General features: G+C 41.5%; 1 protein-coding gene across 19 annotated transcripts in view; it reads right to left on the bottom strand.

Annotated features, from left to right (window-relative positions):
• dmd (dystrophin) overlaps positions 1 to 26,675 on the bottom strand; it is a 222,171-nt gene that overhangs the window by 19,216 nt on the left and 176,280 nt on the right. For 11 of the 19 annotated variants that reach the window (XM_081615481.1, XM_081615514.1, XM_081615480.1 and 8 more), the window contains 22 exons: positions 26,367 to 26,489; positions 24,218 to 24,390; positions 23,900 to 24,035; positions 23,411 to 23,586; positions 23,168 to 23,315; positions 22,615 to 22,743; positions 21,646 to 21,795; positions 21,458 to 21,556; positions 21,039 to 21,138; positions 20,193 to 20,362; positions 19,940 to 20,057; positions 19,184 to 19,395; positions 18,925 to 19,079; positions 17,776 to 17,965; positions 14,977 to 15,149; positions 14,707 to 14,863; positions 14,119 to 14,230; positions 12,726 to 12,994; positions 12,451 to 12,597; positions 9,743 to 9,805; positions 7,513 to 7,576; positions 6,957 to 7,017 (listed from right to left, as the gene is read on the bottom strand). In XM_081615481.1, coding sequence (XP_081471607.1) covers positions 6,957 to 7,017; positions 7,513 to 7,576; positions 9,743 to 9,805; positions 12,451 to 12,597; positions 12,726 to 12,994; positions 14,119 to 14,230; positions 14,707 to 14,863; positions 14,977 to 15,149; positions 17,776 to 17,965; positions 18,925 to 19,079; positions 19,184 to 19,395; positions 19,940 to 20,057; positions 20,193 to 20,362; positions 21,039 to 21,138; positions 21,458 to 21,556; positions 21,646 to 21,795; positions 22,615 to 22,743; positions 23,168 to 23,315; positions 23,411 to 23,586; positions 23,900 to 24,035; positions 24,218 to 24,390; positions 26,367 to 26,489 — 3,125 coding nt within the window. Of the gene's footprint in view, positions 1 to 3,472; positions 3,710 to 6,956; positions 7,018 to 7,512; positions 7,603 to 9,742; positions 9,806 to 12,450; positions 12,598 to 12,725; positions 12,995 to 14,118; positions 14,231 to 14,706; positions 14,864 to 14,976; positions 15,150 to 15,664; positions 15,803 to 17,775; positions 17,966 to 18,924; positions 19,080 to 19,183; positions 19,396 to 19,939; positions 20,058 to 20,192; positions 20,363 to 21,038; positions 21,139 to 21,457; positions 21,557 to 21,645; positions 21,796 to 22,614; positions 22,744 to 23,167; positions 23,316 to 23,410; positions 23,587 to 23,899; positions 24,036 to 24,217; positions 24,391 to 26,366; positions 26,490 to 26,675 lie in introns of those variants that run through there. The other 8 variants (XM_081615532.1, XM_081615503.1, XM_081615509.1 and 5 more) reach the window with 5 other exon arrangements.

Here is a 26,675-nt window from a genome sequence, read left to right on the forward strand (position 1 = left end):
CAAGTTTTTACAGAAAGCAAAAAAAATTGCCATTTTCTCACTGAGGTTTGATCGGCCATTTGCCTTTCTATCCAATTCTGCCTGATTTCTCCAGTGGGATTTCAACTTGGCCAATCAGGAGTTGTGAACGATGACACGGATTTGACACCGACACTGATGAATGGGAAAACAATTCGCTGTTTAAGAATTGTAGTCAGACCAAGAGGAATGTTTAAGATGTCATATTGTTGACAGAGATCCCACAGTTCGCATTGAACTCATTTTCCAGTAAGCTTCATCAAGGGCTAATTGCTAATATGAGATGCTAAGGGCATCTTGAAATAACACCACAAAATTAATACATTTAAATATTAATTAAACCCTGCTTTATAGCAACTGTTCTTTCTCTCTCATGTGATATTGCTGCTGAATAAGGAAAAAAAGGGGCTTTGACTAGGCCTATAACTTAATTTCTACACTCTCAGACCCTGTTTGGCTGACATACTGACATATATTGGGTCAGTGTCCAGTTCTGCCTCAGCTTTATTCTTATTTTTTCAACTGGCCCCACATATGATGCACATTTTTTTAAATATATATTATTTTGATTTCTCACCACTGTCAAAATGTCCAAATATGAAAAACTATTTTTCACATTACTAGTTTAAATCCTTTCCAGCCATACTTTAGTATTTGAAGTAAATAAAGCCAGGGATAAAGGTGAAATGATATCTTGGTGTTCTCCTCTGTGCAGGTGGATGTTTCAGGTCAGGCTTTAATAGTAGGTGTGCAAAGTGGGTGACTGCTGAACACAGTGGGCGGTGTGGCTCAACCACTGCATCGAGCAAAACAAAGAAGAGAAGAAGAACGCAGTGCAGCTCGGACTTTTCCCCGCTGTCCGGTTTCTACCTGGGGCCACGGCGGTGCACAAACGCAACCCGGTCCAGCTGGGAAGCGGTCAATGTGGGTCCAGCTGGTTGTACGAGAACACACCCGCACTTAACCTCCGTCTCTGAAGCACACACAAACAATAATCGGCCCGCAGGCTTGTTTTGCCTCTCTCCCACACTCACACTCCCGATAATGAGGAGAGGGGTCCCCTGGTGAAGAGCTACTCTAAAATCCTCAGCCTCAAAGTGTGGATAAACAGCAGCTCGTCATGAGAGCGCCGATCGCACAAACGCCCCCAAATGAACGAGCAGCAGCTGCTTTCATCGGCAACACGACAACGCATCGGGACTGAGAACGGCTGCAGGTCGAGCGAGGTGTTTGTCCAACGTGGAGCGTTGACTCATCTAACAGTGAACAGCTGTCGTTTTTTCATCAACCAGCTGAAAACGACACTTTGATTACAAAGTTGTAAATGGAAATCAAAGAGATAATTCAAGGTACGAGACTGGATCAGACCTAGATATGAGAAAAATGTCAAGAAAATTAATGTTAAATTTAAATATTACACTAATGTTAAATGTTTGCAATCAATATACATTCCTCATCTCATTTTTGGCGTTTCAACCAGAACTTTGGTACTGGTTGACCGATCCACTTTTTTCCCACTTCTGATACCGAGGTTTAGTATCGGCCGATTTCGATCCAACACAGAAAAACAGTGCTAAATTGATTTAAAATGTTTAAAAAAAAAAAAAACACATACATAAATGTACTGAATTACAAATGTATTTGATAACTGTGCACCAGTACTTAAATACACCAAAAGCTTTTGGTCAAACATGTAAAAAGAACACAACTTTAATTTATTCAGTCAGTCAGATTAAGAGAACAGCCAATGGAAATTAAATAATAAACTGAAACTGACAAAAACAATAGATTGACTTCCAAAAAAAAATGCAACAAACCTTCTATCAAATAAACCAGACCAGACATGGCTGTGAATGAAGATAAAATAAAAGTTTATGAAATACTCAGAGCAGTCAGTCTGCAATCAACAATCATTAGGACTAGTGAAAAATGCACAAAGACAGTGGTCCGATGTCACAGCTGAGGGGCACACCAGGGCTCAGATGTTTTAAAGAGTAAAACCGATGTCTGGGTGGCAACACATGGATCTGAGGCATGAAATATCATGATTGTAAAGCAGAGCAGTACTTATCAACACACTACAGTCTAAGGGCTATTCTTGCTGCTGTATCATTCAAAAAGAAGCTATTCTATCCCTTGGATAGGACAGTGAGAGCTTCACACTCGATGTCCTGCATGATTAAGACTCTTCTTATAGAGAAGTAGCTCTTGAGTAGCAATGAGAGCAATTGATTAATAAATTGCAAGTTTTTTTCTAAGCTTCTAACACATTTAAGTGACTATGTGTACTTAGTCAAAAAAGGTGAGAATAAGAATTTGAAAGCACAGCAACGAGCTAGGCACTAGTTGCTAACAATATTGACGTAATCTACAGAGATAAATCCTGAAGAAGAACATAGGAAGGAGAACTTTAGGCTTTAACATGTTTGCTGTTACACAGCAGGGTAATAATCTAAAGCAAAACAGCCGTTTTGCCAACAAAAATGAATAAAAGCAGGTTTTCTAGTCAAAGTCGAGGCTGAGAAACAAATACAATTCTTTGGAATAACCTTAAATAGCCATTCTCTGTCCAAAATACCCCACAATGCTGCTTAATTTAAAAAGAAATGCTAAAAAGTCTAAACTAGGTTGGTTTCGATATGTTGGTATTCATTCAAGTTATGCTTTTCTAAAAATCGACATTTGTTTCATAACTTTTTTTTCATGTCAATCAAATAGTTATGGACTAAAAAGTGAATTAGTCAGAGCACGCGCGCACACACGCACACACGCGCGCGCACACACACACACACACACACACACACACACACACACACACACACACACACACACACACACACACACACACCTGCGATCACATACATCCTATCCTGCCATACTGAAAACCGATAAGTGGATCAGTGCAAAACAGCACTAAATGTGCAACAATTCAGCGCCGATTTGCCAGGAAGGTGACCGTGTGTGGAGTGTGAAGGAATTCAAACACTGCTGCACTGACGGCGGGGGTCTGTGTATTACACGCGTTGAGATTACCACTTATTCCCCAGTGGGCAAAATTCAATCACATACTGCTGACATGCAGGCGCAGCTCCGGGCTGAATATATACAGATTCATGTTCCAATATGGCAGCAGAGGAGCGGGGAGGAGAGCGACTCGAGGAGGCGCGAGTGGCCGCACACCTCGCCTCGCTCCCCCGGTAACAACCGCAGGAAGGGTTAAATCACTCCCAAAGAGAACCATTTACCTCCCACTTTATTAGCGGAGAAAGGGAAAAGCGCTTCTCGCTCATTTCTCAGCAAAACCGACAATTAGCTTTAATATTCTGTTATAATTGACTGACAGTAAAAGCGCACGGTCGATGTGCGAGCGGCGTGAAAAGCTCCCCTGCATTATCACCATCCCCATTATTTATCAGCACCACAAACATTCCCCAGCCCCTCTGCAGCTACTCACTTCCGAAACTGCTCCCGCATCGCCCGCAAATCACAGCCCTGCGAGTCCAGAGGTGATGGCTCGACTCAGCGAGGAGAGAGGAGGAGGAGAAGGCGGACGGAGCGTCTCCTGACACCGGCGAGAGGCGTCCGAGGTTACCGTGAAGGGCCTAAGCGAGTCGGTGTGTGTTCCTCTCTGCAAGCGGCAGCGACGGGGCTGCGGAGGCTAACACGTCGCGGGAATACAGCGGAGGAACACTTCCGCTGGGTCAGACAAAATAAAAGCGGCTACCGCTTGTTTTCCACTTATTTTATGGCTTCAGCATTACTCTGAAACACATCCCTCTTATTTTCGAGAAGCAAAACAGGCATTTAACTCAAGTCGTCAATACTCCCAGAGGCGTAGTTAGGATTCTGAAACACTGGGCTCAGTCCAAATATTTTTTTTCTTTTGGGGGGTGGGGGGTATCTTAATAAATTATAAGAACATCAATATGAGTAATTCAATTTAACTAGTAAAACTTGTGCATATGCAACATTGTATTCGTATTTAAGATCATCGGGATTAATTTAAAATGTTCTTTGATTGCAATGTCTTGCATTGTCACCTTCCTAAAATTTTGAGGGGGTGATTTTTTGTCTTAAAGTTTATTTCACTTATGACAAAAATAAATTAGGCCATTAGTTTAAGAAGGTGACAATATGTAAATCCATGTGGTTATTTTGTTATTTTTATGTAGCCGCTTGTTGTGTTCTTAAATAAACTATTATTCCTAACAATGGTATTTCTACTTTTATAATTATAATTCTATTTTTAAGTATTCATTAGGAATGTCCGCTCTGAAACTTGCATGGCTTGTCTTGATCTTCCAGTGACATCATACAGTTAAGCGATGTAGTTAAGGTGTGCCTCCCAATAGCTCAAAGGTGACATCATTGTCTGGGAAGAAAACGTTTAGTCTGATTTAATGTTACACAGAGTAAAAGAATCTGGCTTCAACTTTCCTGTAGAGGGAGTGAAGGGGGACAAATGGGTTGTTTCAGTTCGAGCCCCTCTCCTGTCGTGAGGTCAGGAGAGGGGCAGGATCCCCTCTCCTGTCGTGTCCTCGGTTAAGACACTTCACCCACCTACAGTTGGAAAGCCTGTTTCTATCCCCTTAGATTCGATCATATTTGCTTAAAAAATGCATTTGTTGCTTGAGCATCAACGTTTAGTATGCGTTTTCCAATGCCAGACAACTTATGTTTTGCAAGTAAAAATGTGGTGGGGAAAAAATTAAGCAGTAACAACATAAACCATATACAAGTGTTGCTCCCTCAGTGGGAAAACAAAGCTTGTGATGATTGAAGGTTAACTTAAATCCAGACAGATGTTCAGATGGGACTCAATAACCAGCAGCTTAATTCTTTCTCTTCTCTTAGGAAGACATCAGACATCAATGTCCGTCTCCACAGAGCACGGTTAATCAGGTACACCACCAGAATTTCATAGGTTAGGCTGTTTGAAGAGAGGATTTTATTAATGTATTTTTTTAATGGGAAGAGTCCACATACTCAACTCTGCTGATGTGGCACCACCTAAGGAAAAAAAACAGGGTTTCCTACATACAGTAAATTGTTAAGATACATTGTCGGAACAAAATCAACAACATTTTTTGTAGTCAACAAAAAAATATAGCCACATACTTAATATAACCTCTAATTTAGCTTTGATTTAGTTTTATTTTTACTTGCATTTATTCTAAATAATTACCTATTCTAACTTTTAAAATAGTTTGAAATAAATGTAGATTTCATTTCCATTTCTATATTGTACTGATTTCATATGTCCGTCATTATTATATACTGACAAATATAAGTGTCCTGTTCAGTTTGTGTTTGACATGGAAAGATTATTGGTGGCGCACAACTTCCAACCTCTATTCCTTCTTCAATTACCAGTATAAAATATTGTATAAAATGTCACTTCTGGTGAGAGTTGCTTTAAAATTCTAGAGGTCTGTTTTGATCTTAGCTTCTAAGATTGAAGTATTCTTTTACACTTATCCACAAGTTTAGTTTTTTTTTTAATGAAGAACTTTATTTTGAAATGAAACCCCGCTTACTTCCTGTCTAGCCTGGCCTGCCGCTCAGCATCGACCCACAGCTCTGCTAGACCAGGCAGAGCTCAGGCTCCCTGCCTCTGAATCCCTTCCCCCCCTTCCTGCTGTTTCAGGGAGCAAAAGAGCCTGAACATCATCTGAGGGGGGTTTTCACCTCCCTGACAAGAAGGACGGACAGCGAGAGCTAAACACCACTCGCACTGGGCATCGTGAAGCAGAGGGAGAACAATAAGGGCCGGCTGGGAGAGAGCTAGAGGAGGGAAGGAGTGCAAAGTGCCTTTTGCTTGTGAGAAAGGAGAGATAAGCTGAGATGGAGGAGGAAGGGTGAGGGGATGTGGGGGGAGTAGCTCTGCTTTGGGAGTCAGTGTTGCAGGATTGAGGAGAAAAGTGCGGACAAGTCTCAACTGTTACATTAACTCTGGAACAGTGTGGAGGTGTGTGTGTGTGTGTGTGTAGTGAAACAATAGCCGTTTGTGCCCATGCAAGTACAGCTGCAGATATCCGGACGATCCACTCTGGATTTTATGCCCCCAATTAGTGACGAGTACCAACTGTAGAGTGAAAACATGTGGATCCATCAGGAGATCCTCGCCGGTATTAAACATGAACAGCTGCTACTGAAAAGCTTCCAGCTGATTTAAAATGCAGAAGCATGTGTTCGGTTGTAGCGTCTCATCTTTTTTCCTGGTAAGCTGACAATTTGTCCAAGACTTTACAGCTACGCGTGATCCCTGCGGCGTAGGTTGACCTCTTAAGGAAAAGTTCAAACATGTTCTCCGTTCTGGTGTCCAAATAATTTATATCAGATTCTTCCAGTTCTTCTTTTTGTAACTTTAGCAGCCTCTTTCTGATTTTACAAGTTCATATCAACACTAGCAAGAACGTTGACATTTCAATGGTGAAGTTTAAGGGTTTTGGAGACTCTTAAGCATCTTGCGGACTGTTTTCAGACAGCGACATGCTTGTGGTCTGAAATCTGCGTTTAAGGACTTGAAGTAAGCACGAATGACTGACTTGCAATTCTTCCAAAAACTCTGTCATAATGTTCCCTTACGGTTGATCCACAGTGGTTCATAAGTTTGTCCCAAATCAGCCTTCCACATCACTAAACCACAAAATGTAGAAATTTATCTACATGCTGTCCTTCTCTGGACATCGATCAAACAAAAATAGTATGAGTTGACGTTTCTCTAAGCTTTAATTGTTTTTGAAACATACGTCATGTATATGTAAAACAAAACATTAGAAGTAAAGGTGGCAAATATGTTAAAAACAAACATGAAGTTGAGTTAAAGTTCCCAAGGGAAATCGGTTTAGCTCAGAACAGAAGAAACAGAGCTGCTTTCACAAAGGGCAGGAGAATGTAAGGATCAGCTGGCCCACCAACCAGAGATCTGCACTTACTTGATATAATAGGGCACATTGTTTGGAGAGATGCCCTGCTCGAACGGTCTTTCTACCGATCCTGGAGAAGACACAGGGACAGACGAGGAGTGTCACAACAAAAGACCTGAACTTTCACACAGTTTATGCATTATCTGAGGGAAAAAGGTGCAACAAATCCCAAGATACTCTTCTTTTTAATCTTCTTTTTGTTACTTGACCTTTACAAAGATAGGATGTTGCAAAGCGAGCCTGCTCTTTAATTTACCCTGATATGTAAACTATTCTGTTTTCCAGTAGATATAAAAAAAATTGTCCCAGCTTCTTGTTCTTTTTTCCTAACACACTTTCTCCTTTCACTTAACTTTCCATTAACAACCTTTTGTGGCTTATGGTTTAATACTTTCCTGTATCATTTATTTATTTTCGTGTATTTTTGGGGTTTACATTAGATTAAAAAAAAAACACAGCTACCAAAATCAACAGAGTAAAACCTGGCAAAATCATAAAGTTTAGCATCATTTTATTTGATTTAATTGGGCGTATAGAAATGAGTAGGAGAGGGGCAGGGCCTCACCTTGAGAAAGGCAGAAGTCTGTGTGAGCGTCTGTCAGCTGCTTCAGATGTTCTTTGACAGATATCTGTTAGACAGAAAGCAGGAGCCATTCTAAGAAAAATAAAATAAACATTTTTATTCATTGCCTGACCCTCTGATGTTCATTTAGATACATTTTATGACCAAAACACAAATCAATTCAATAACTACAAAAGCTAACAAGGATAGTTTGGAGTTTTAGAAGAGCTGTTCTCATACAATACATACAATAAAAATATATTTGATCAAAGTGATTTTCCAGAGTATTACTCTGTGTTATAACCCTTCATTTTGAATAAATTAAATCTTGCCAATTATCTACTAATTTATTGAGATTTTGTCAACTTCAGCAAAATCTGAACTATCCCTTTAGTTTCTTCGGTCGCAGTGTGTAAAAACGTAATGGAATAGATCATCTTTACATTTTCCAGATGTATGTTTTTCCTTCCACTTTGATGTTATTTTTAATCACCAACTAACAAGCTATGTCCACTTGTTTTAGTTGCATCATTTGGTTTGTGTGTAAAAAGAAAAAAAAGTTATTTCAGCCAAATATATCACCAAAAGAAAAGCTAAATTATATACATTTAAATCGACACATGTAAATAATTATAAGCATTAAAAAAGACAAAGTGGTGTACATAAGAACACGTTGGTGGCCCGAGTGAAGAAAACAAAGATGAGCATGGACAGGATGACTGAATTTGAAGTTGAGGAACTGAAGGTGATGCAGTCTGAATGAGGCATGTCTACATGCTTCAATTACAAATGTTATCTGAAATGTAAAAAGTATCAAAACAACAGGAGTTAATGAACAGAAAGTGGCCCCACTCTCCTGTCAACTCACTTCCTCCTTAACTCAAGCTGTTATAAATACCACCAGGATCTATGAACCTTTTGGGTTAGGTTCATTTCTGCCAAAAAAACCCCCAACACTTTTAAATTAGATTTAAAAGGACAGGACTGACAACAAGATCACTGTTTGATAAATAAAAATAAAAAATTCTAAAGTGTTCCAGTATTTCTGCTAAAATTTCAGCTAAAGTCCTTTAGCCAGTGGCGCAACTACACATTATTCAGGTGGATGCGAAAACGTAGATCGGCGCCCCCACCCTCCCCCCAAGGGAAGGAACGTCAGGATGAAGGAGCTAACCCCCCCTCCGAGGCGAAGATAAGTGAAGGGTAAAACTCGCTACATTTACCTCGTTATGTGCGCGAGGTAAAGTAGCGTAAGGCGCGCTGAAGTGTATGGGAAAACATCATCGGCGCGCCGCCCCCTCCAGATGGGGTTTTGGCGCCCCCTCTGGTGCTGCGCCCTATGCGTTGCATACCCTGCCTACCCACTTTATGCACCACTGCCTGTAGCTAGCTGGGTAGTCCTTGTGGATGATCTAGTAGCTCACCAATATTGTATAACTTGACAAAAGTGCAAGTTCAGCCTGATTGCTAAAAGTCTGTGTTGGATCAAAACCAGACGAGGTTGAGACTTTTCCATAGACATTTCAATAGATTTGAACATCATCATAAAGTTAATTTATTTTAGTAATTACAGCGAGAGGGATATTTGTTAGATATTTTTAGTTGTTAATGTGGACTGTTTCCTTGCCAACACTGCTATTGGTTTCCTATCAATGTTATTTTTAGTAGAATTAAAAAAACTAATGTCAAAAATGGTTCTTAAATATAATTTTCTATAGTCTGTATTTCAATTTGTGGTTTTATGACTTCCATAAATAATATCTACCAGCAGAAGGAACACATTTGTGGAGGGGTGAATAGAACTGGAGCCACTAAACAAGACATACTGGTGGCACTATTTTTAATAAAGTAGTGTCTGTGAAGATTAAATGCATGGCAAAATATCATTCCTTAATAGAAAATGATGGAAATTCAGCTGATTCTTGCTGCTTTGTCAACACCTGCCAGGAAGCTACATCTTTAAAATCCCCAGGGGAAGCAAGTATGTGTGTGAGCTTGGGCGCTGAAGTCCTCAAGCTGCTGGACTGAGATGGGTTAGAGTCCATCTTTGTGGACAGACTGGCTCATTAAACATCCAACCTTTCATCTGCTACCCAAATGACAAAGCAGCTGATGACACAGCATGGGAAAGAGGAAGTGAGAGGAGAAGAGCCGCGATGTGAGACGAAAAAGATGCGACAGTGATGGCCCGTCCCAGTTTTTCTGCTTCTATGCAGTCAGGGACTGAAATTACCTTTGAGTCCACCTCATCCAGTCCATTGCTGCCCGAGTTGCTTTTTCCTGTATCCACGGTAACCTGATTAGAATTGTACAAGAGACGGTGTGGGATTGTTGAGGCAGAATCTGCTGCTATTACCGAGAGTGCACTTTGTGCCTATGTTGACCATCACCTGCGACCCTTTAGGCATAAAAGAACACTGTGAACTCGCTTGAAAGAGCTGAATCTCGAGCTATTCCCCTCCTCCCAACACGGACATAAACATATATTAGATGTACAACATGAAGTTTAGGCATAATCCCATCTGAACAAATCATTAATACCTAGATTGAAGACTAAAAAAGTTATCAAGAACCAGTTTAAACTCTAAATGGCAATATTCAAAGGACAATAAAAAACGAACAAGAGAAGCCAAAGTTATTACGACTTTAGCTTTTGGTATCAGATCAGTAAAACAGTCAAACACTCCACATTGGTTGGGCAGGTTTTGTTGTTCACCCCTTCTTTCAGAACTGCATTCTTCAAAATGTACAGTTCCACAATTGCCGTGATGGCTGAACAAATTACTGCATCACTGGCCAACACTGGATTTCAGCTCAGGTCAATGCTCTTGAAAAGTTCTTGAAGGTATGTTTGAGACACAAGAAGCGTCTTGAGATGCCTCACTTAAACCATATGCAAACATTTAATACATCCGTAGAGATGAGTCCTGATTCTATCGTGATAGGGTCCAACTTCTTTTATGGACATTTTATTATTACTATTAACTGTTTTTTTGTTTTTTTTTGTTGCATCAAATACATTTTTTTGCAGACCTGGCTGATATTACAGGATGTTCCCATGATGCCATAACACACAGTAGTGCACTGTGTGTTATGGCTAAAACCGAGCAAAGAAACACCTTGGTTTATTGTTGCAGAAAAGAAAGCCAGATGCTTGTGTCGGTGCCAAAGCACCTGCTCCGGTCCGAACTTCAGAAAGACCAGCCTTCTGGTCCTGTCACTGCTGTTGCATCCAGGCGTCCATTTCATCCGGCTGATTGGCTCTATCCGTCACACCCTATTATGATCACCAGTTGACTTCCAGTACACAAAGGGTTGTGTTTATTGTTGCTGACACAAACCGAGGCTGAACTGCCTCTGATCACTGGCACCTCGTCATTATGAAAGTATTCTACCATGAAGGCTGAGCTAGCTCAGTTTAATCATAGTAATCTTAGTAGTAGTCAAAATGTCTAAAATATTTAGAAGAGCACTCAGATCATAAAAGCCTGTTGTGATAAAAGACTTGGTGTAGTCTCAGGAGTGCAGTCTATCATTTAAATGTTAGTTCAGCCAGCTACTGCTACTACAACCTGATGATATATTCTTTTGTTACACATTAACTACATGTAATTACTCACCATTTCAACATTTTATTTTGCTTTACATACTGAGTATGCAACTGATTGTGTTAAAAAAATGAAAATTTGCTCAAGTTTGAGCGATTAAAGTAGATTTTTGTTAGATTCTAACATTATCTCATTTATTTTGGTCACAAATCCTTCTGAAAAACTTTCAGAAGCATTTACCAGCAGATACACACAGGAGCAAATCAGAACTAACTTAACACAGCTACTTCCACATGCTGCTACCTTTAGCACTGCAGTTCTAGAATTTATTAATTGTGTGCAAACTTTAGCAGCGTTTGCACACAATGCAAACTTTGCTAAAGTGTTCTTTGTTGGCTGTATAAAGAACACATTTTGAACAGTAAATAAGTCTTATGATTGGAAAAAAATGTGTTTGTATCCAGCCTTAGTTAGCTTAGTGATAGCATTAAGACTAAATTCAATCTAACAAAGCATAGCTCATTAGCTGCCTAATGTTAATTAATATGAATTAATACACAAAGCAGTAGTGCTAAGCAGAAACCGTCTACCGCAGAAGCTGGCGTCCATGATTTTCCTTATTTCAGCTCTTGGGGGATACAACCAATCAACATCAAGGAAAATGAATGGCATTCCTCGATTGGCTGTTTTGCAAACACCAACCAATAGCGTGTGAATCAACATTGCGCTTAGCTATTCCAGTTTCTCAAGCTGCATTTTGTTTTAAATATTTCAGATATGGATTATAATATAAATCTGTGAACAGGCAGGTTTTCCACCTAGACGGAACCGCAAGTGTGTGGTGTGTGTGACTTCTGTACCTAACGAACCATGACCCCACCAAAGTTGGGATTGTCATTCACTTAACCAAATGTATTTGCAGGAAAATTTAACATGGTTTGGGGCTGAGGTCTTGGCTAAATTTAGTCAAAGCAATGTCAGCCTTGGGTAGTTAATAGAGTGCAAACATTGCTCTAACGTCCTTAAAAGCTTTGCCTACATGTGTTTTCAGTGCTTCAGCTTTTCAGCCACCTTAGCATTTTGATGGAAGGCACTCAGGCTAATGTCCTAATAAGGTAAAAGCTTTGACCTCTCAATCCATGAACATATAAATTAAGTTGAGACCTTTACGATGACAGGTAAAATATCTTCACACAGCTGTATTTAGAGAGTATTTTAGAAGGTAAAATTGTAGTTAAATAACTAAAAACAACAAGGTTAGGGAACCAGGAGCTAACCAGATGTACCCTGGTTTAGGTTGGAGACAGTTTTTTGTGTGTGTGCGTGTGTGTGTGTGGGTGGGTGCGGGCGTGTGCGTGGGGGTGTGTGTGTGAGAATGTTTAAGGGTACATACTTGGAGCAGTCTCCAGCGCGTGTTGAGGTCTTCAATGCGTTCCAGGTTGCTAGGAGACAACTGGATGTCGGATGGATCGAACGTGGATGCCAAATGGTTCATGTGTGTCACATCGTCCTTAATCAGAGCTATTTCTTCCTGGAACTCCTGAGCCAAAGAGAAACACACACATATACGTAAACATTTGTAAACGCTCAGATTAAAATGTCAATGCAGATAATTACTCTTATGAAGACAGAGTGACTTGTTGCTCTGTTGGTTTATTCTGGAGTTACCTTGACTCTGCTGATGTGCTCAGGTAAGGAGTCAATCAACAGTTCCCCTACGGGTTCCCAGCCTTGCTTCACCATCTCCGCCTGTTTCAGCTGCTTGTCCAGCAGGTCTTCTGCTTCCTGGAGCTCCATCAGTCTGTCCAGGGCCAACTCCAACCTCCTCTGCCAGTCGGCCGAGTCGACGTTGAGCCGGTCCCACCGGCTCACCACGTCGTCCGCCTCTTTGCGCAACACTCGGCCCACGTTCTGAGCACGCTCCTCTGGGCTGATGTCTGACGTTTGGGATAAGCCAGGTCTGGCAAAATGAGTAACTCATAGCAACAGCCTCATTTATTAAGCTATATTTGATCAGTTGTGCCTCTATGAAGGTATGTTTCTAGAAACTTTCACCTATTCTTCACATAATAGCTCAAGTTCAGTCTGGTTGGATAAAAAGCTCTTGTAAGCGCCTATTTCCAAGTCTTGCCAATGATTCTCAATTGGATTTAGGTCAAAATTTTGACTAGATCATAGAAATATTTGCACCTTAGGAAGGTATTTACACCCTTGTGTCTGTCCTTCAAGTTGTTGAATTTTGGCCATTAAACTTGGCCCCAACTCTGAGAGCCACATGAGGGCGATAGAGCTACTGCCTGAAGCACTGACTCAGCAGACGCTGGAATTCCCCTCTTCCTCTCTGAACCTGCTCAAGTTGGCAGCCTGTCAGATTTATTAGACCACACTTTAGGCTTGGCTTGTTTCATAGTCCAAGCTGCTGCCATGGTGCAAACAGCGCTGCCAGTAAAGCATCTGCCACTGTGTTTCCATGTCGACTTCCACAAGCAGTCATTGCTAGGCTGTCACTAGGATGCATGTTTTTAATTTATGAGCAAAGAGAGATGGAAAGCTAATCCTTCTTCCTTTATGTCTGATTTGAGAACTGAAGGAGCTCAAATCCTCCAAATCCAAAAGTGTACAGGGTGTGTGAAACTGAACCTAAACCGTGGGAGATCACTGTTTAATTCATGATTAAACAATGTAGTAAATTTTCATGTAGTAAATAAAATTTTCATGAAGACTTCCTATGTTGCTCCTTTACTTGAGGTGTAGTTAACTGACCTTTGAGGAAAGTGCTAGACTATTTTCAGTCAAAACTTTTGTTAAGGTCAAAGTGTGGCATGTTCATCTTAAACTGTAAATGAATAAAATAACCAAATAAATAAATAAACGTCAAATGGTTCTTTGAAGGAACAATCTCAAAACAAAAACATTATAAAGCAGGAATAAATGCGTTATTTATGACAGCGAATCTGTTTTAGACATAAATGAAGTTTGTGTGTGTGTGTGTGTGTGTGTGCGTGTGTGTGTGTGTGTGTGTGTGTGCGTGCGTGTGTGCGTGCGTGTGCATGTGTTTTACCTCTCAGTTCAGGTGATGGCGACTCTCTAGGCAGTTCAGACAGGAAGAATCCCGCATCGTCAAGAGCCTTGGTCACCACTGGATCCTTGGCTCTGAGCTCCATTTTGAACCCCTGGGACACACATGCACGCACACACGCAGGCACACACACACACACACGTTCAAGTCTCTTATCTACTTACACCAGAGGTAGCTTTCATTCCACTTATCTTTGATCTCAGAACAAACGATGCTTGGAATCGAGTGTCAGCTACACTGAAGGTTTTCTTCGATTTCATTGGCTGTTTTACCATTTACCATGACAGGACATTATATTTAATCTTTACTTATTGTCTTTTTTTGTATTTTTTGGTGACAAACCCTGCATATAGATATTAAATTATGATGCTAGTGTGAGTTTCAGGAGGTCATGGATTCTTCCAGTCTGATTCTTCTCATTTTAGTCTTTTATTATTGTCCCTAAACTCAGCAATTTTCTGTTTTTTTAATCCACTAAAGTTAATTAAAACAATTTTACACAGAAAAAAAAACATCACAAATATGTCTTATTAATCTTAGACATAAGCTTGTGTCATGTTTCCCCCTTACTCTGTGTGTATCCAGCTGGGACTGCACAGTGGGAACATCGCCCCCTACAGGTTTCTCCTGCTCCAGCTGCTGACTCTTCAGCCTTAGCCAGTTCAACAGCTCCTGCAGTGACATGTGGAGCCTCTTCCAGGGAGCCATCTCAGAGTCCAGCTGTGACCTACCAAACAAGCACACGCTTTTTCCTCCCACCATTTTTTTTTTTAAATCATCTGGATCCAAACTGAAGCATTTCTCCCTCTTTGGACCGTCTAGAGTCCAGGTGTGTCTCACCTCATGCTGAGAGTCTTGCTGCGCAGGTCGTTCCAGCGCTGCCTCATGTTGTCCAGACGCCTCTGGAGCAGAACCCGGTCCTCAGGGTCCCTCAGAGAGGTCAGGATCCTCTGGCCGTTCTCATCCAGGGAGTGATACAGCTCTTCATGGCCGTCCACCTCTGCCTGGAGGTCCTAGTTTAACACAAACAGGCAGGATTTATAATAAAAATGCTATATGATTTGAGAGAGAAATTTAGTTTTGTAATTTTAATGCCTTGAAATTGGGCCTGTCTCTTTAAGAAACTCCTGCTCTTTCTGAAACAAGGCAGAGTCACAGAAAGAACAGGAGTTTCTTAAAGACACAAATGCCCAATTTCTTGCAAAGTCAAATTTTCACTGAAGTTGACATAATTACTTGACTGTGCAGCTACTCAGTGGCTGGAAAGCATATAGCACTGCCTTTTTAACCAAAGATTAGGTCAGACATGAATATGACAAGAGAAGACTTTCACATGAATCCAATGGACTCAACGATCATCGTTGAAACAAAGAAGTTCTTTATCCATCTGAACTTTAACGACAAAACTCTAAAAACGACGTCTACAACATGTAAAACACACAATGAACAGTAAATGTATTTTCTGTTTTCATAACAGGATTTTTTTTCCGCTTTACAAAAGAACGAAGCTTGAATTTTCCGTTCCAACCTGAACTTGGTAGACCTTCCTACGCAGCATCCTCCAAAGAAGAAACTAGAAGCTAAGTCGCAGAGGAAGAGCCATCATGTTTTTCCTCTGTTCTGTTCAAACAAGCTCCCCGCGCACAGCGGCCGCACAGAAATGCCCTCCGTTTAAAACGCGAGGCAGATACTGGAGACGAGAAGGACGGGGAGGGCGAGGAGACAAAGTTGGGCCGGGTAAGTTGGTGGAAACACAAGAGGGGGGCGAAGAAGAGATAGGAGGAGGAAAGAGGCAAAGAGGACATGAAAGCAAGAGGAAAACGATGAGTGAGCTCGTTTTCCAATTAAACCTTATCTGCGTGTGGCGTTGTCGCCCCGGAGAGAGTGTGCGCACTTCTCTGGGTGCTACAACTGCCATAATAATTGGACACAGAAGACTATCTCAGCACTGCACACAGCACTGCCTGTTGGACTGACACAACTCTTAACGCATGTGTGTGTGCGTGTGTGTGTGAGAAGAGGGAATAAAAGCTGAAATTTGCATTTCAGATTCCGTTTCCAACATGCGAGTGTGTCCGAGCTTCCACACAGAGAGCGAGTGGGAGCAGGATGAGGGTCAGAGTGTTTCCTCGCCACAGACAGAGGCTACCATTCAACACCCACAATGCAGCGGGGGGCATTTTTCCGTATGTCCGCCAGACCGGGAGCGGCCAATGAGCTCTCTTCATGCTGCCGTATCAGCATTGTTGTCATTCCAAGCAGGGGAGGGAATTGTGCAAGTGTTTTCATTTTTTTCCTTTATATATTTTTGCTCGACTTGTTAATCAAACACTGGGCTGAGCCGGGAGGACGTTATCTTCTGGGATGGCGTTTGATGTGAGCTTTACAAAAACTGAAGTGAGCTCGATTAAAAACACTGTAGATCTAAAAAGGCTGGAGTGAGAAGGAAAGTTTAAACTCCTGCTACAGAATGTTGATTAGATTTTGGTTTGGTATTCTCCACAACATTCACCTTCAAATGGCCTCAGGTGACCTACGGACCACTTTTTCACCACAGTCTGAATGACACAATTCTGATCGTTTTACCCCCGTAAAAGAAAAAGAAAAAAAATTGGATGTGTGGTACTATTTCAGGCATATATCTGATTGTTTTCTGCAGTTTGAACCGTCACGTCACAGTAATATTGTTTGTCACAACGATATCTGGGACAACTTATCGTTGAGCAAATTTATTGCAAAATTTACACAAAAATTGTCAAAAAAGTTGGGTTTAAATAGCTGTGTTTCCATTTTGTGTAACTGGAATTGCAAAAATAAAATAAACTCGCTGAATTGAAAAATGGCAGATTTTGAGCTGTAACGAAATTGATATATTTCGCAAAATTGCAATGGAGACAACTTTTTTTTTTTTGCATCACACGAATCACGTGGTCAACACTGAAAACAATGACACACTGTACGGCAGATGGACATACTTTTCGGGAGGCCATTCCTGCTTGTATTAAAAATCTCGGCCCAAATAAAATACTTAATATTTCAATATTCCTGAGAGACAGAATTAGGATTTTTGTCTGCTGTGAGCCATAATCATTAAAACAGGCATACATAAACATTAAAAAATCTATCACTCTGTATGAATATAGAAAAAAAAAATATGAAATGAGGAAAGATGCAGAAGAAAGTCTCTCTGCTAAACCTGCTCTGCCCTTATGCCATGCTGTCCTTGTGAAAACAATTTACTCTCTGCCCACACAGCTCCAAAGCTGAGTGCTCCTCCATTATTCATGCAGGGTCCAGTTTTTTATATATAAACACAGGAAATCTGTTGCATTAATATCCTGACTCGGCGAGCGAGGAAACATGAGGGAATCAGTCATCGTCTAATGATGGCTGACAGGTGGAGTGAGAAACATGGATAATCCTGTTCCACTGGTACCTGGTGAGGGATGGGGGACGGATCAAACAAGAACTGTGATGGCAGAAGAGCTGAAACTAATTTAGTTTTTTTTTTCTGAGCTCCCTGTTAAGATCCAGCACTTTCTGTCCCTGGTAAATAACCAGGTCATGCAGTTAAACCTCAAACAAGCCAGATTACACGCCTTAATGAAGAGGATGTGTGTGTGTTAAACCGTGTCCTACCTTCCACTGGGCCAGCAGCCTCTTGGCCGCCTCAGGCTGATCCTGCAGCCTCTCCTTGTTGGTAGCATCTATCAAAACATTGCAGGTGGTCTCCGCCTCCGTCAGCCAGCTCAGGAACTTCTCCAGGTCCAGGTAGAACTGGTGGAGCAGCTTCAGGCCGGCTTCCACCGCCGCCTCTCGGTCTGAAACTCTGCAGCCCACGAGCGAGAGAGATGAGGGAAACCGAGGACTTGCCTCCAAACTCAGGCTTTATTATCAAGTTGACCCAAAATGAACCCTGGACACATGGCACTTTCACCAATTATTTTAGATTTTCACGAATTAATAGATGCACAATAATGTTCTGAACAACGATTTCTCTTTCGTATTGGCAAACGACTGTCCTGACTTACAGAAAAGGTGCTAAAATATTTCATGTTATCACCTCGTTGACATAAAGTCGTCACAAAAATTGCGTGATTTGTTATTTCTCAATACTAGGACCCGGTCAAACTATCCCGACAGAACTGTGTGCAAAATGTTGCATGATTGGTCATAAGTTTATTGCCGCGTTTTATGCAGAAATGCCTTTTCCGCCTCGTAGGAAGAGTCGGAGAGTCCTAAGCAACTAAAAGGCTTCAGTTCCTCTAAAAGCTCCCTAAAACAAATGTTTGCCTGCAGAAGTCCAGCCAGTTTCTCTAGTTTGTTTTTACAAACACATTCCTTATTCAGACAACACAAAGAAACCAACTGACTGGACAAAGACTGGAGAAGAAAAATAATTTATTTTCCCTGCTAGCAAAGAAACTGGGCATTGCTTAGCATTAGAGGTACATGACTAAAAGTAAGACTGGTGCTCATTCTGAATGTTTGCTCTTCCAGTTGGATCTACTGTCATTTCTACCACACGTTAAGACACCAAGACACTCAGAAGACGGGGTCTTCCATGTAACAAGCGGTCTACCAATTGAGTCTGTTCATAATCAAACAAACTTCAGTATTTTCCAGACTATAAGTCATGCTTTTGTTCACAGTTTGATTATCCTGCGTCTCATAGACAGGAGCAACTTATATGTGTTTTTTTTTATTCCTGTTTTATGGCATATTTTTGGACTAATGCAACTTGTATTCCTGAACGAAGGACGTTGGTATTGTCGCGTGTGCGGTTACCGTTTGTTGATGTGCGCCCACGTCGCCAGCATGTTGTCATTGACCTGGGTGACCTTGTGCGTGTCGTCGTTGGCGTAGAGTGTCAGCAGCTTGTTGGCCAGCGCGTTGGTTTCAGCCACCTGTCCCTGCCACTGCTTCAGGTCCTTCATGAAGACCTGCAGGGGAACGGAAACCAAAAGGCTCATTCTCGTTTTCGATGCCAACAGATCTATGAGTGCCAGTCGTCACGCAGCCATGCAAATGGATCTCTGGTGCCCACCCTCAGATCTGCGTGTTGCTTCTTCAGCACATCCGCTGTGTACGTGATCTCCTGCCACGATTCCAGCCTCCCACTGGCCTGTTTGATGAGGTAGTCCACCTCCCGCTTTGCGTCCAGCCAGTTTGTGGAGTCCTGCAGCATGTTGAGGATTTGCTTGAGCCTGTCGGAGAGTTTGGTCTGAGAGTCTTCCCAGTGGGTCTGAAGCTTGTCGACTGTGCAGGAGGAAAAAACAAAACTGTGTGTTTTCTAGGTACATAGTGCCATTTCATGGCACAGTCAAGTAGCTATATTGTCTCCAGTTGTTATAAAAATACCAGATACATCGAATATGACTTAAAAAATGTTTGACTTCATAGTTTAATGCCTTAAAAATTGGTCACTGCTCTTCTTTTAAACCTTTAACATTTTTACCGGCAAATTCCTGAGAAGTACCTCATATATTGAGATTTTTGCTAATTACTGCTGGCTAGTCTGAAGGAGCGGAGTGCTCTGTGAGACTTGGAAGCTGCAGTTCTGAGGAGGAGGTTTGTCCTCGAAGGCAACATCCAGTTCCACCAAGCGTTTTGCACAGCTGATAAGTTGCCACGGGAGATTAAACACTTAATTCTTAAAAAATTGGTATTTCACTAAAACGTTTTGGCACTAGGATGCGGTGCCTTTCAAGGTGACCATATAAAACTTGTTAGAATATATGTAACACAAGTTTTGTGTATATTTGTAATGGAAGCGCAGCTTGTGAGGATGTGTGTGGCTTACTGCGTTCTGTAATGACGCTGCGCGTGTCCTGGTTGCTGGTCTTGTTCTTCAGGTTCTGTGCTGCCGTTACTTGTTTCTCCAAGAGGGGGCGCCGCTTGTCGAGCTCCTGTAGAGATTCCTGAGCGCAAGCAATGCACACTCAACTTCCCATTCATGCAATATTATTATTGAAAGCCTAAATCGTGCACACATGTGGCTTCTCCATCACTTAGCTTGATCACAGTTTGTGTTTGAGCTGCGCTAAGATTGTCACCTTGAGCTGGTTTATGTTTTCGTTGATGTCGTCCAGGTCGGCGACCACCACCTGCTTGTTTTGCACCATGTTATCCAGCATCTTCAGCCAATCGGTGAGCTCAGCCCAGGATTTGTTGAACTGCTGGAGCGCGGCAGATTCAGGCTGGGAACTTCCTGTCAGGCCTTCGTCTGGGAAGCATACGATGTTAGAAAACGTTCTAGAAAATGGCAAATTCCAGAAACTTTCCAAACATGTTCAAGGTAAGCCTCCAAAATGTTTCCAGCATCACACTTTGGAGATAAAAAAAAACCAAGACAAATGAACTAAAAAAAAAAAGAAGTCAATTTTATATGACATTATTAATTAAGACTTGTGTTAATTAAGACTTATGATGGTTTTCTACATAGTAGGGACAAACTAAACTATAAAAATGTTTTGTTTTGAAAATTTTCTCAGACATCCTATACATCCAATTAGTCTGAAAACAAAACACAAATAAAAAATAAATAAATAAATAAAAAAAATCCCCCTATTCAAATAACTCAGCGTTTTGTACAGCTGAATGGTTGCCATGGGACATTAAAGGATTTCTCAAACATGTATTAAAAAAATCTAGTCGTTAGCATGTTTTTGCTTAGGGAATAACATTATAACAAAAAGTTGATTTTAACAGATTTTAACAGATATGTGAAAATGTACAGCAACAAATTTCTTGTGCTTCACTTCAACCCACCACTAAATAAAGACAGAAACAGTTCTGTCTTCATATTTAGTTGCATCATTAGCATCTTTTTTTGCATCAGATGTTTTTCTGGTGATGATTGTATATGAAGTATTACGATGTGTCTGTAAAAGAAAACTTACGGGTTTTTTTGGAGACGAGAGCAGCAGCCGTCCTTTCTTTGTGCTGCTGCAGCAGCTCCAGAATCACCGTCCAGTCCTCTCTTAGCTTCACGTGTTTCCCCTGCCGTCATCAACACATGGAAAACACACACACACGCACATAACTCACGTTTCGGCTAACAAAGGGTTCAAGTTCAGCTTGTACAAATAGAATCAAAAGAGTTCAGTTAGTTCAGCAGGAGAGCGTGCCTTTTATCTGAGACCTAAATTAATGAAGACGGTGATCTAAAATGTGATGAAATCTTTGAAGAAAACCTGGTGGTGAGATGAAAGACGTGAACGTGATGTTGGAACAAAAGACTTTTCTTCACATCATCTTTACAGAGACGAAGCGCACTGTGAAAACGTCAGTGTGTAGTTAAAGTTCAGCTGCTGCTCACCTTGTCCAGCCGTCCTGGAGGAGTCTCCCTGTAAATCTGATTGGCTCGCTCCAAAACAAACTCCACTTCTGGCTTCTTCTGCTGAACGTCCTCAATTAGCTGTTGGACACGAAGCTTTAGTATTCGTTGCTTAAGTAAGAAAATTAAATATACGGTTATTATGAGTAAGTAAACAAAAGTTGCTGTACTCTGGGTGGTGGCTCCTGGGGACTCTGCTCCAGCTTGGCCCTCGTGCTCGACGCCCAGGCTGACAGGTCGTCCAGCTCACCCTGGATCTTTAGGAGCTCCTTCAGCAGACCCTCGATCTCCAGCTGACGCTCAGGCAGAGCCCTAGACACCTAAAGGAAAGAAACAAAGAAAAGGTACAACCCTGTTTAATGAAAGTAGAAGCGCAAGCATGGTAGTGGAGGGTTAATGATCTGGGCTTGTTAAGATATGAACACAACATCTCTGTCTTCTGTCCAAGCAACCAACCCATACACAGCAACGACTTTACAAGAGACTGGCTGTGATAAAAAAGAATCATGCTGCTTCAGTGGTCCAGTCAAAGTCTATACCTCAACATCCTTGAAATGCTGTAGTCCTACATACAGTGAGCCTTGCTAAGCTCAATAAATTCTTGAGTTCTAGGATCGGTGGCAGCATTTTGAAGTTGCTCTCAGTTCTCGTTCATTCCCGGCATTGACTTTTGTTCAAAATTATTTGGTTGAGGTTGAATTATTTCCTCTGGCTTTAGATGCAGGGGAACTGGAAAGATTTTTTTCTTCTCTCTCTTATGTTTGGGTTGTCATGACGTGTACCCATGACATCACCCTAAATCCCAGAGGACTTGAAAAGGAGGCCAAAGATCAGAGAGAAGGATGAAGTTAAAACCGTCTCTTCCATTGATGAAAATTAGCAAGGCTTGCCTCCCCTACTCCAACATCTCTCTGCCTGGTTTATAGTGGAGTGGCAAAAACAAGTGAGGTGAATTAGCATTTGCCAGCAGCAACTGAAGGAGTCATCCAGAACATGCTAGTATAGATTATTGTCTCTGCTGCCTGAAAATCGAGTCGTTAGTATGATGATCACACAACATTTAGTATTTTGAATTGAACTGATGGTTTGTAACTCCACGTCCCCACAGCTCAGTGACATCAGTAGTGGTAGTTGCTTACCTGAGCCCAGCGAGTGTTGATGCCCCTGATGTCTTTGTGCTTGTCAGCAGGAAGAAGGGTTAGCATCTTCTGCTTGGCGTTCAGATTCTCCACTGCCGACTTCTTTGCGGGAAGCTCCTCCACACGCGTCTTAGACACATAACAGAAAATATTTATTTCATGCGACTTTAGCAGCTCCTAATGGCCAGAATCTTAGCCTCCGTAAGGCAATAGAGATTCATGCCTCATTCTACTGAACAGTGCTGTGTGTGTCAGTACTCTGTAAAAGATGGTTTCTTCTGTCAGTTGGACTTTGAAAAGTGGAAAGCAGGGGGATTAGGATGGGGTTTTATGTGTTATCCCGTCAGACCGTCACTTCCCGAAACCACACACACAAAAAATCCTCTTAAAAGCGCATGCGGGGTCAGTGCAACCCGCACAGGGTAAAAAACTTGTGAAGTATAAATGATTCCATCTCTTAAGAAAAATGGCAAAAGTTTTTTGACCATAATAGCCTTCAAACAAGGGAGCAAATAATCATTCTTTATATCATCCCCATTTTTTTTAACCGTACCTGGACTTTGCTCAAAGTGTCCCTGATGTGCTGTGGTTCTGGGGGGTGCAGAGGGATGGCCAGCACACCCTCCGCTTTATCCAGCCAGTTCAGCATCGAGCCCATGTCCTCCTCAAACTCTGCGCCAGCTGTTCGCACCTCGGCGGACCTGCAGACACAAGGTCACCTCTTAGTAGTGGCACGTTGTCGGACATGGTGTGATCGTCAAATCACAGCTGTGAGGTTGGATGGGGGCCCGCCCACCTCCTCTTACGCTCCCTGAGCTCCTGGCAGACGTTGGCCCAGCGAGTGTTGAGTAGTTTAAGCTGCGACCGGAGGCGTAAGGCATCATCTGGTGTGCTCATCTGGCTGATGTCTTCTCCTGCAGAGTTCACTCTGCCCAACACCACCTCCTGGTGAGATATGTCGTCCACCAGGTCCTGTGCAGACACACACACACACACGCACGCGCACACACACACACGCACGCACGCACGCACGCACGCACGCACGCACGCACGCACACACACACACACACACGCACACCCCCCCCCCGCCACACACACACACACACACACCTGCTTCACTATTTGCACACTGACAGGTCTTTATGGGTAATATTGTCTTCGTAGGTTTCATCCTCACAGAAAGGGTTCTCAATATTAAATACATTGTTGTCCTGTAGAGGTACATCTTAATATGTTCATGTTTTGATGTAATTGACAAATAGGGATGAGGAGGATTGGATGTTACCCTGAGTTGCTGTCTGTGTGCTGCCGGCTCACTCTCAGACAGTTTCAAAGTGCTCTCGGCGTTGCTCAGCCACTCCTCCACTTCCCTCTGGTCCGAGACAAACCTCTGCCACTTGGAGTTACAGTCCTTCCAACGCCTTGACAAAGACAGATCAGATATTTTTATATGTGGCAAACAGTGAGTACAAAAGTCAATCAGCTATAAGGTTTAACACCCTGGGACGTAACAAGAAAGCCGTCTTATGATTTTGTAGCTTCTAGAACCACAACAACCAAAATATAAACAAATCTTCTGAATGTTCCTCTCCAATTCTTTTACTTCAGTCTGTCTTTGTAGAGCTTCTTTAGTTTGTCCCAATTGTTGTTGAGTAGGGAAGCCGTCTCCTGAACCCTGTGACCTTCCAAAGGTCGAGAACCCGTCACCATCTCTTCTCTCCGGACCAGCGCTCCTTCCACCGGGCCGTGCAGCTTGTCTATGTTCTCCTTTACATCCTGCATGCGAGGAAGTGCACAAAAGACAATTGTTCAGGATTATTAAAACTAAAGCGAACGAACAAATAAGGGACTTAAGCATTCAAAGAAAATCTGTTAGTTAAAACCTGATGTTATTGGCAACCTTTGAGGATAACATAAACACATCTTGTATCACAGTCAAGGTAAATAAAACTATAGTTTTAAAAAAAGGATTAAGGCTTCCACATATTAAGCCATGCATCCATTGTCTCTGCCAATTTCCCCCCCCGCCCCCCCACAATTTTAACCCTGGTCTCAATGGCCAAGGAGAAGAAAATAATTTGCTGTTTAGCTCAAGTTAAACCAGACTATACCCTAAACATTCTGTTTTCTAATCGCTTCTGTCAAAACAATCTTCAAAATTTGAGTTTAAATGTTCAAAAAAAGAAGTAACGTGCCAAAGGTGCGTTAACCGTGGCCATGTAATGAGAGCATAATCCAAATCTCTCTGCATAGCCTCTCCAACCGCAGAGTTCACAGGAGAGCTAGCTCAAGGACTCCACACTCCCACAGCAGGAATTGTTCACACTTTCACTCTCCTCCCAGAGGCACCAAAAGTGAGAAATGGAGAATTTCCAGAGTTAAGAATTCGACTAGACCTGAAATACTTCCAGATACGATTTATTTGAAGGACACGTGTATGCTTAAAGTTTTCTTTCTATGCCATTTTTACTGTTGGTATTCACTGCAGAAAGAAAAACATATTTTCTTCACTGATTTATTTCAATGCTGCCTCAACAGGCCAGGTTCAGGTTTGGATTCAGGGTGTGATGGTAAATATTTAGCCACAGGCAGTCTGGGGTTGGTTGGGACTGATAACATTGGGGGCCTTCTACTAGAAACCTGACAGTCAGTCTAAGCTTCAATCTAGTAAATACAAAAATCCTTAACCATCACTTAAGGTTTGAGAGAATGCTTGCCTTGAGGTTGAGAGGCAGAAAACAATGTATTATATCTTGACAGGTTTTCAACTCTGCCGTGTTTAGAGGAAAAATTGACATATGCACCCATGCAGGTACAAAAAACATGAATTAGGATCTGAATTTCAAAGTTTATTTTCCAGATGTGCAAGGTTTCTGTTTTATATTGATCAAATTGGCTATATTGTTGCCAATTTACTGTTTTCATTTGGCCCAAAAATATGTTGGACTCAAAATCAGTATCTAGAAGTGAGTATGAAAGAATAAATGAGTGGATACATCAAGGACATGATTGAATTAAACATTTACAAAAGCATTTTCATTTATCTCTTAAGCAGAATCAGCCTTTTTGTGGGAAGCCAGAAGGATGATGTTAAAATTGAATGTGTTGACTTTGAACAATACTGTTACAGATGAGATATGATATCGCAAAACGCAACAAAGAGTCATTGTGAAAAATATGTAGCAGAAAATACACTCTTATCGTGAGGTCAAATGAAAAACAGACAAAACAAATCCCATTTTTGTGGTGGGTTAGAAAAGTATTACTAGATGGATATCTAAACGATTTTAGAATTTTGATATATAACCTCAGAATATGTTAGAAATGTCATGTTTTTTCACTGCTGTAGACAATAAGTATGCTATTGTAAAATCTCAAAGCTATGTTGGAACACATCTTAAATATTACAAATATGTGTTTTTAGTCGAAAAGGTTAATTTTAAAGAATTTTTTAAAAATTTGTTTTTAAACCTCCTAAAACATACCTGGAGAGAAAATAAAACAGTGGACATGCAAAAACTGTTTGTTGAAACCGTTGAATATTTTTTGACTTGATCTTTAGTCTGAAACAAATATGTATTTTTTTTAAAAAGGTCCAAAGGGAAATTAAAACTTTTACAAGGCCGTAGATGGACGATAGTATTTTATGCAGGCCTTTGTTAAAATAAAGAAAGAAAGTGAATGTGTATTGTTAACCCTCTGAAAAATGAAGCTGATATTTTATTTTTTTCCAACTCGGCAGCAGTGCTGACCTTCAGGCAGTGCTCTTGCTGCGGCAGGTTATAATACGCTGCAGGCCAGTATTCAGGAGAGTTCAGCTTGAAGTCCGTCTCTGACACCGAACGCAGAAGCGCCTGGAGCTCTGTCAGGTACTCCTGAATCCACACACACACACACACACACACACACACACACACACACACACACACACACACACACACACACACACACACACACACACACACACACGCAGTCAACAGTACACACAGCACAGAAATGTTACGACTCCAAAAATAGATAAATACGTTACATCATGTTTGGTATTCTCTGGACAGGTAACA

Source organism: Poecilia reticulata, chromosome 2 (genome assembly GCF_904066995.2).
Source record: "Poecilia reticulata chromosome 2, P_reticulata-male-v2, whole genome shotgun sequence".
NCBI lineage: Eukaryota > Metazoa > Chordata > Actinopteri > Cyprinodontiformes > Poeciliidae > Poecilia > Poecilia reticulata.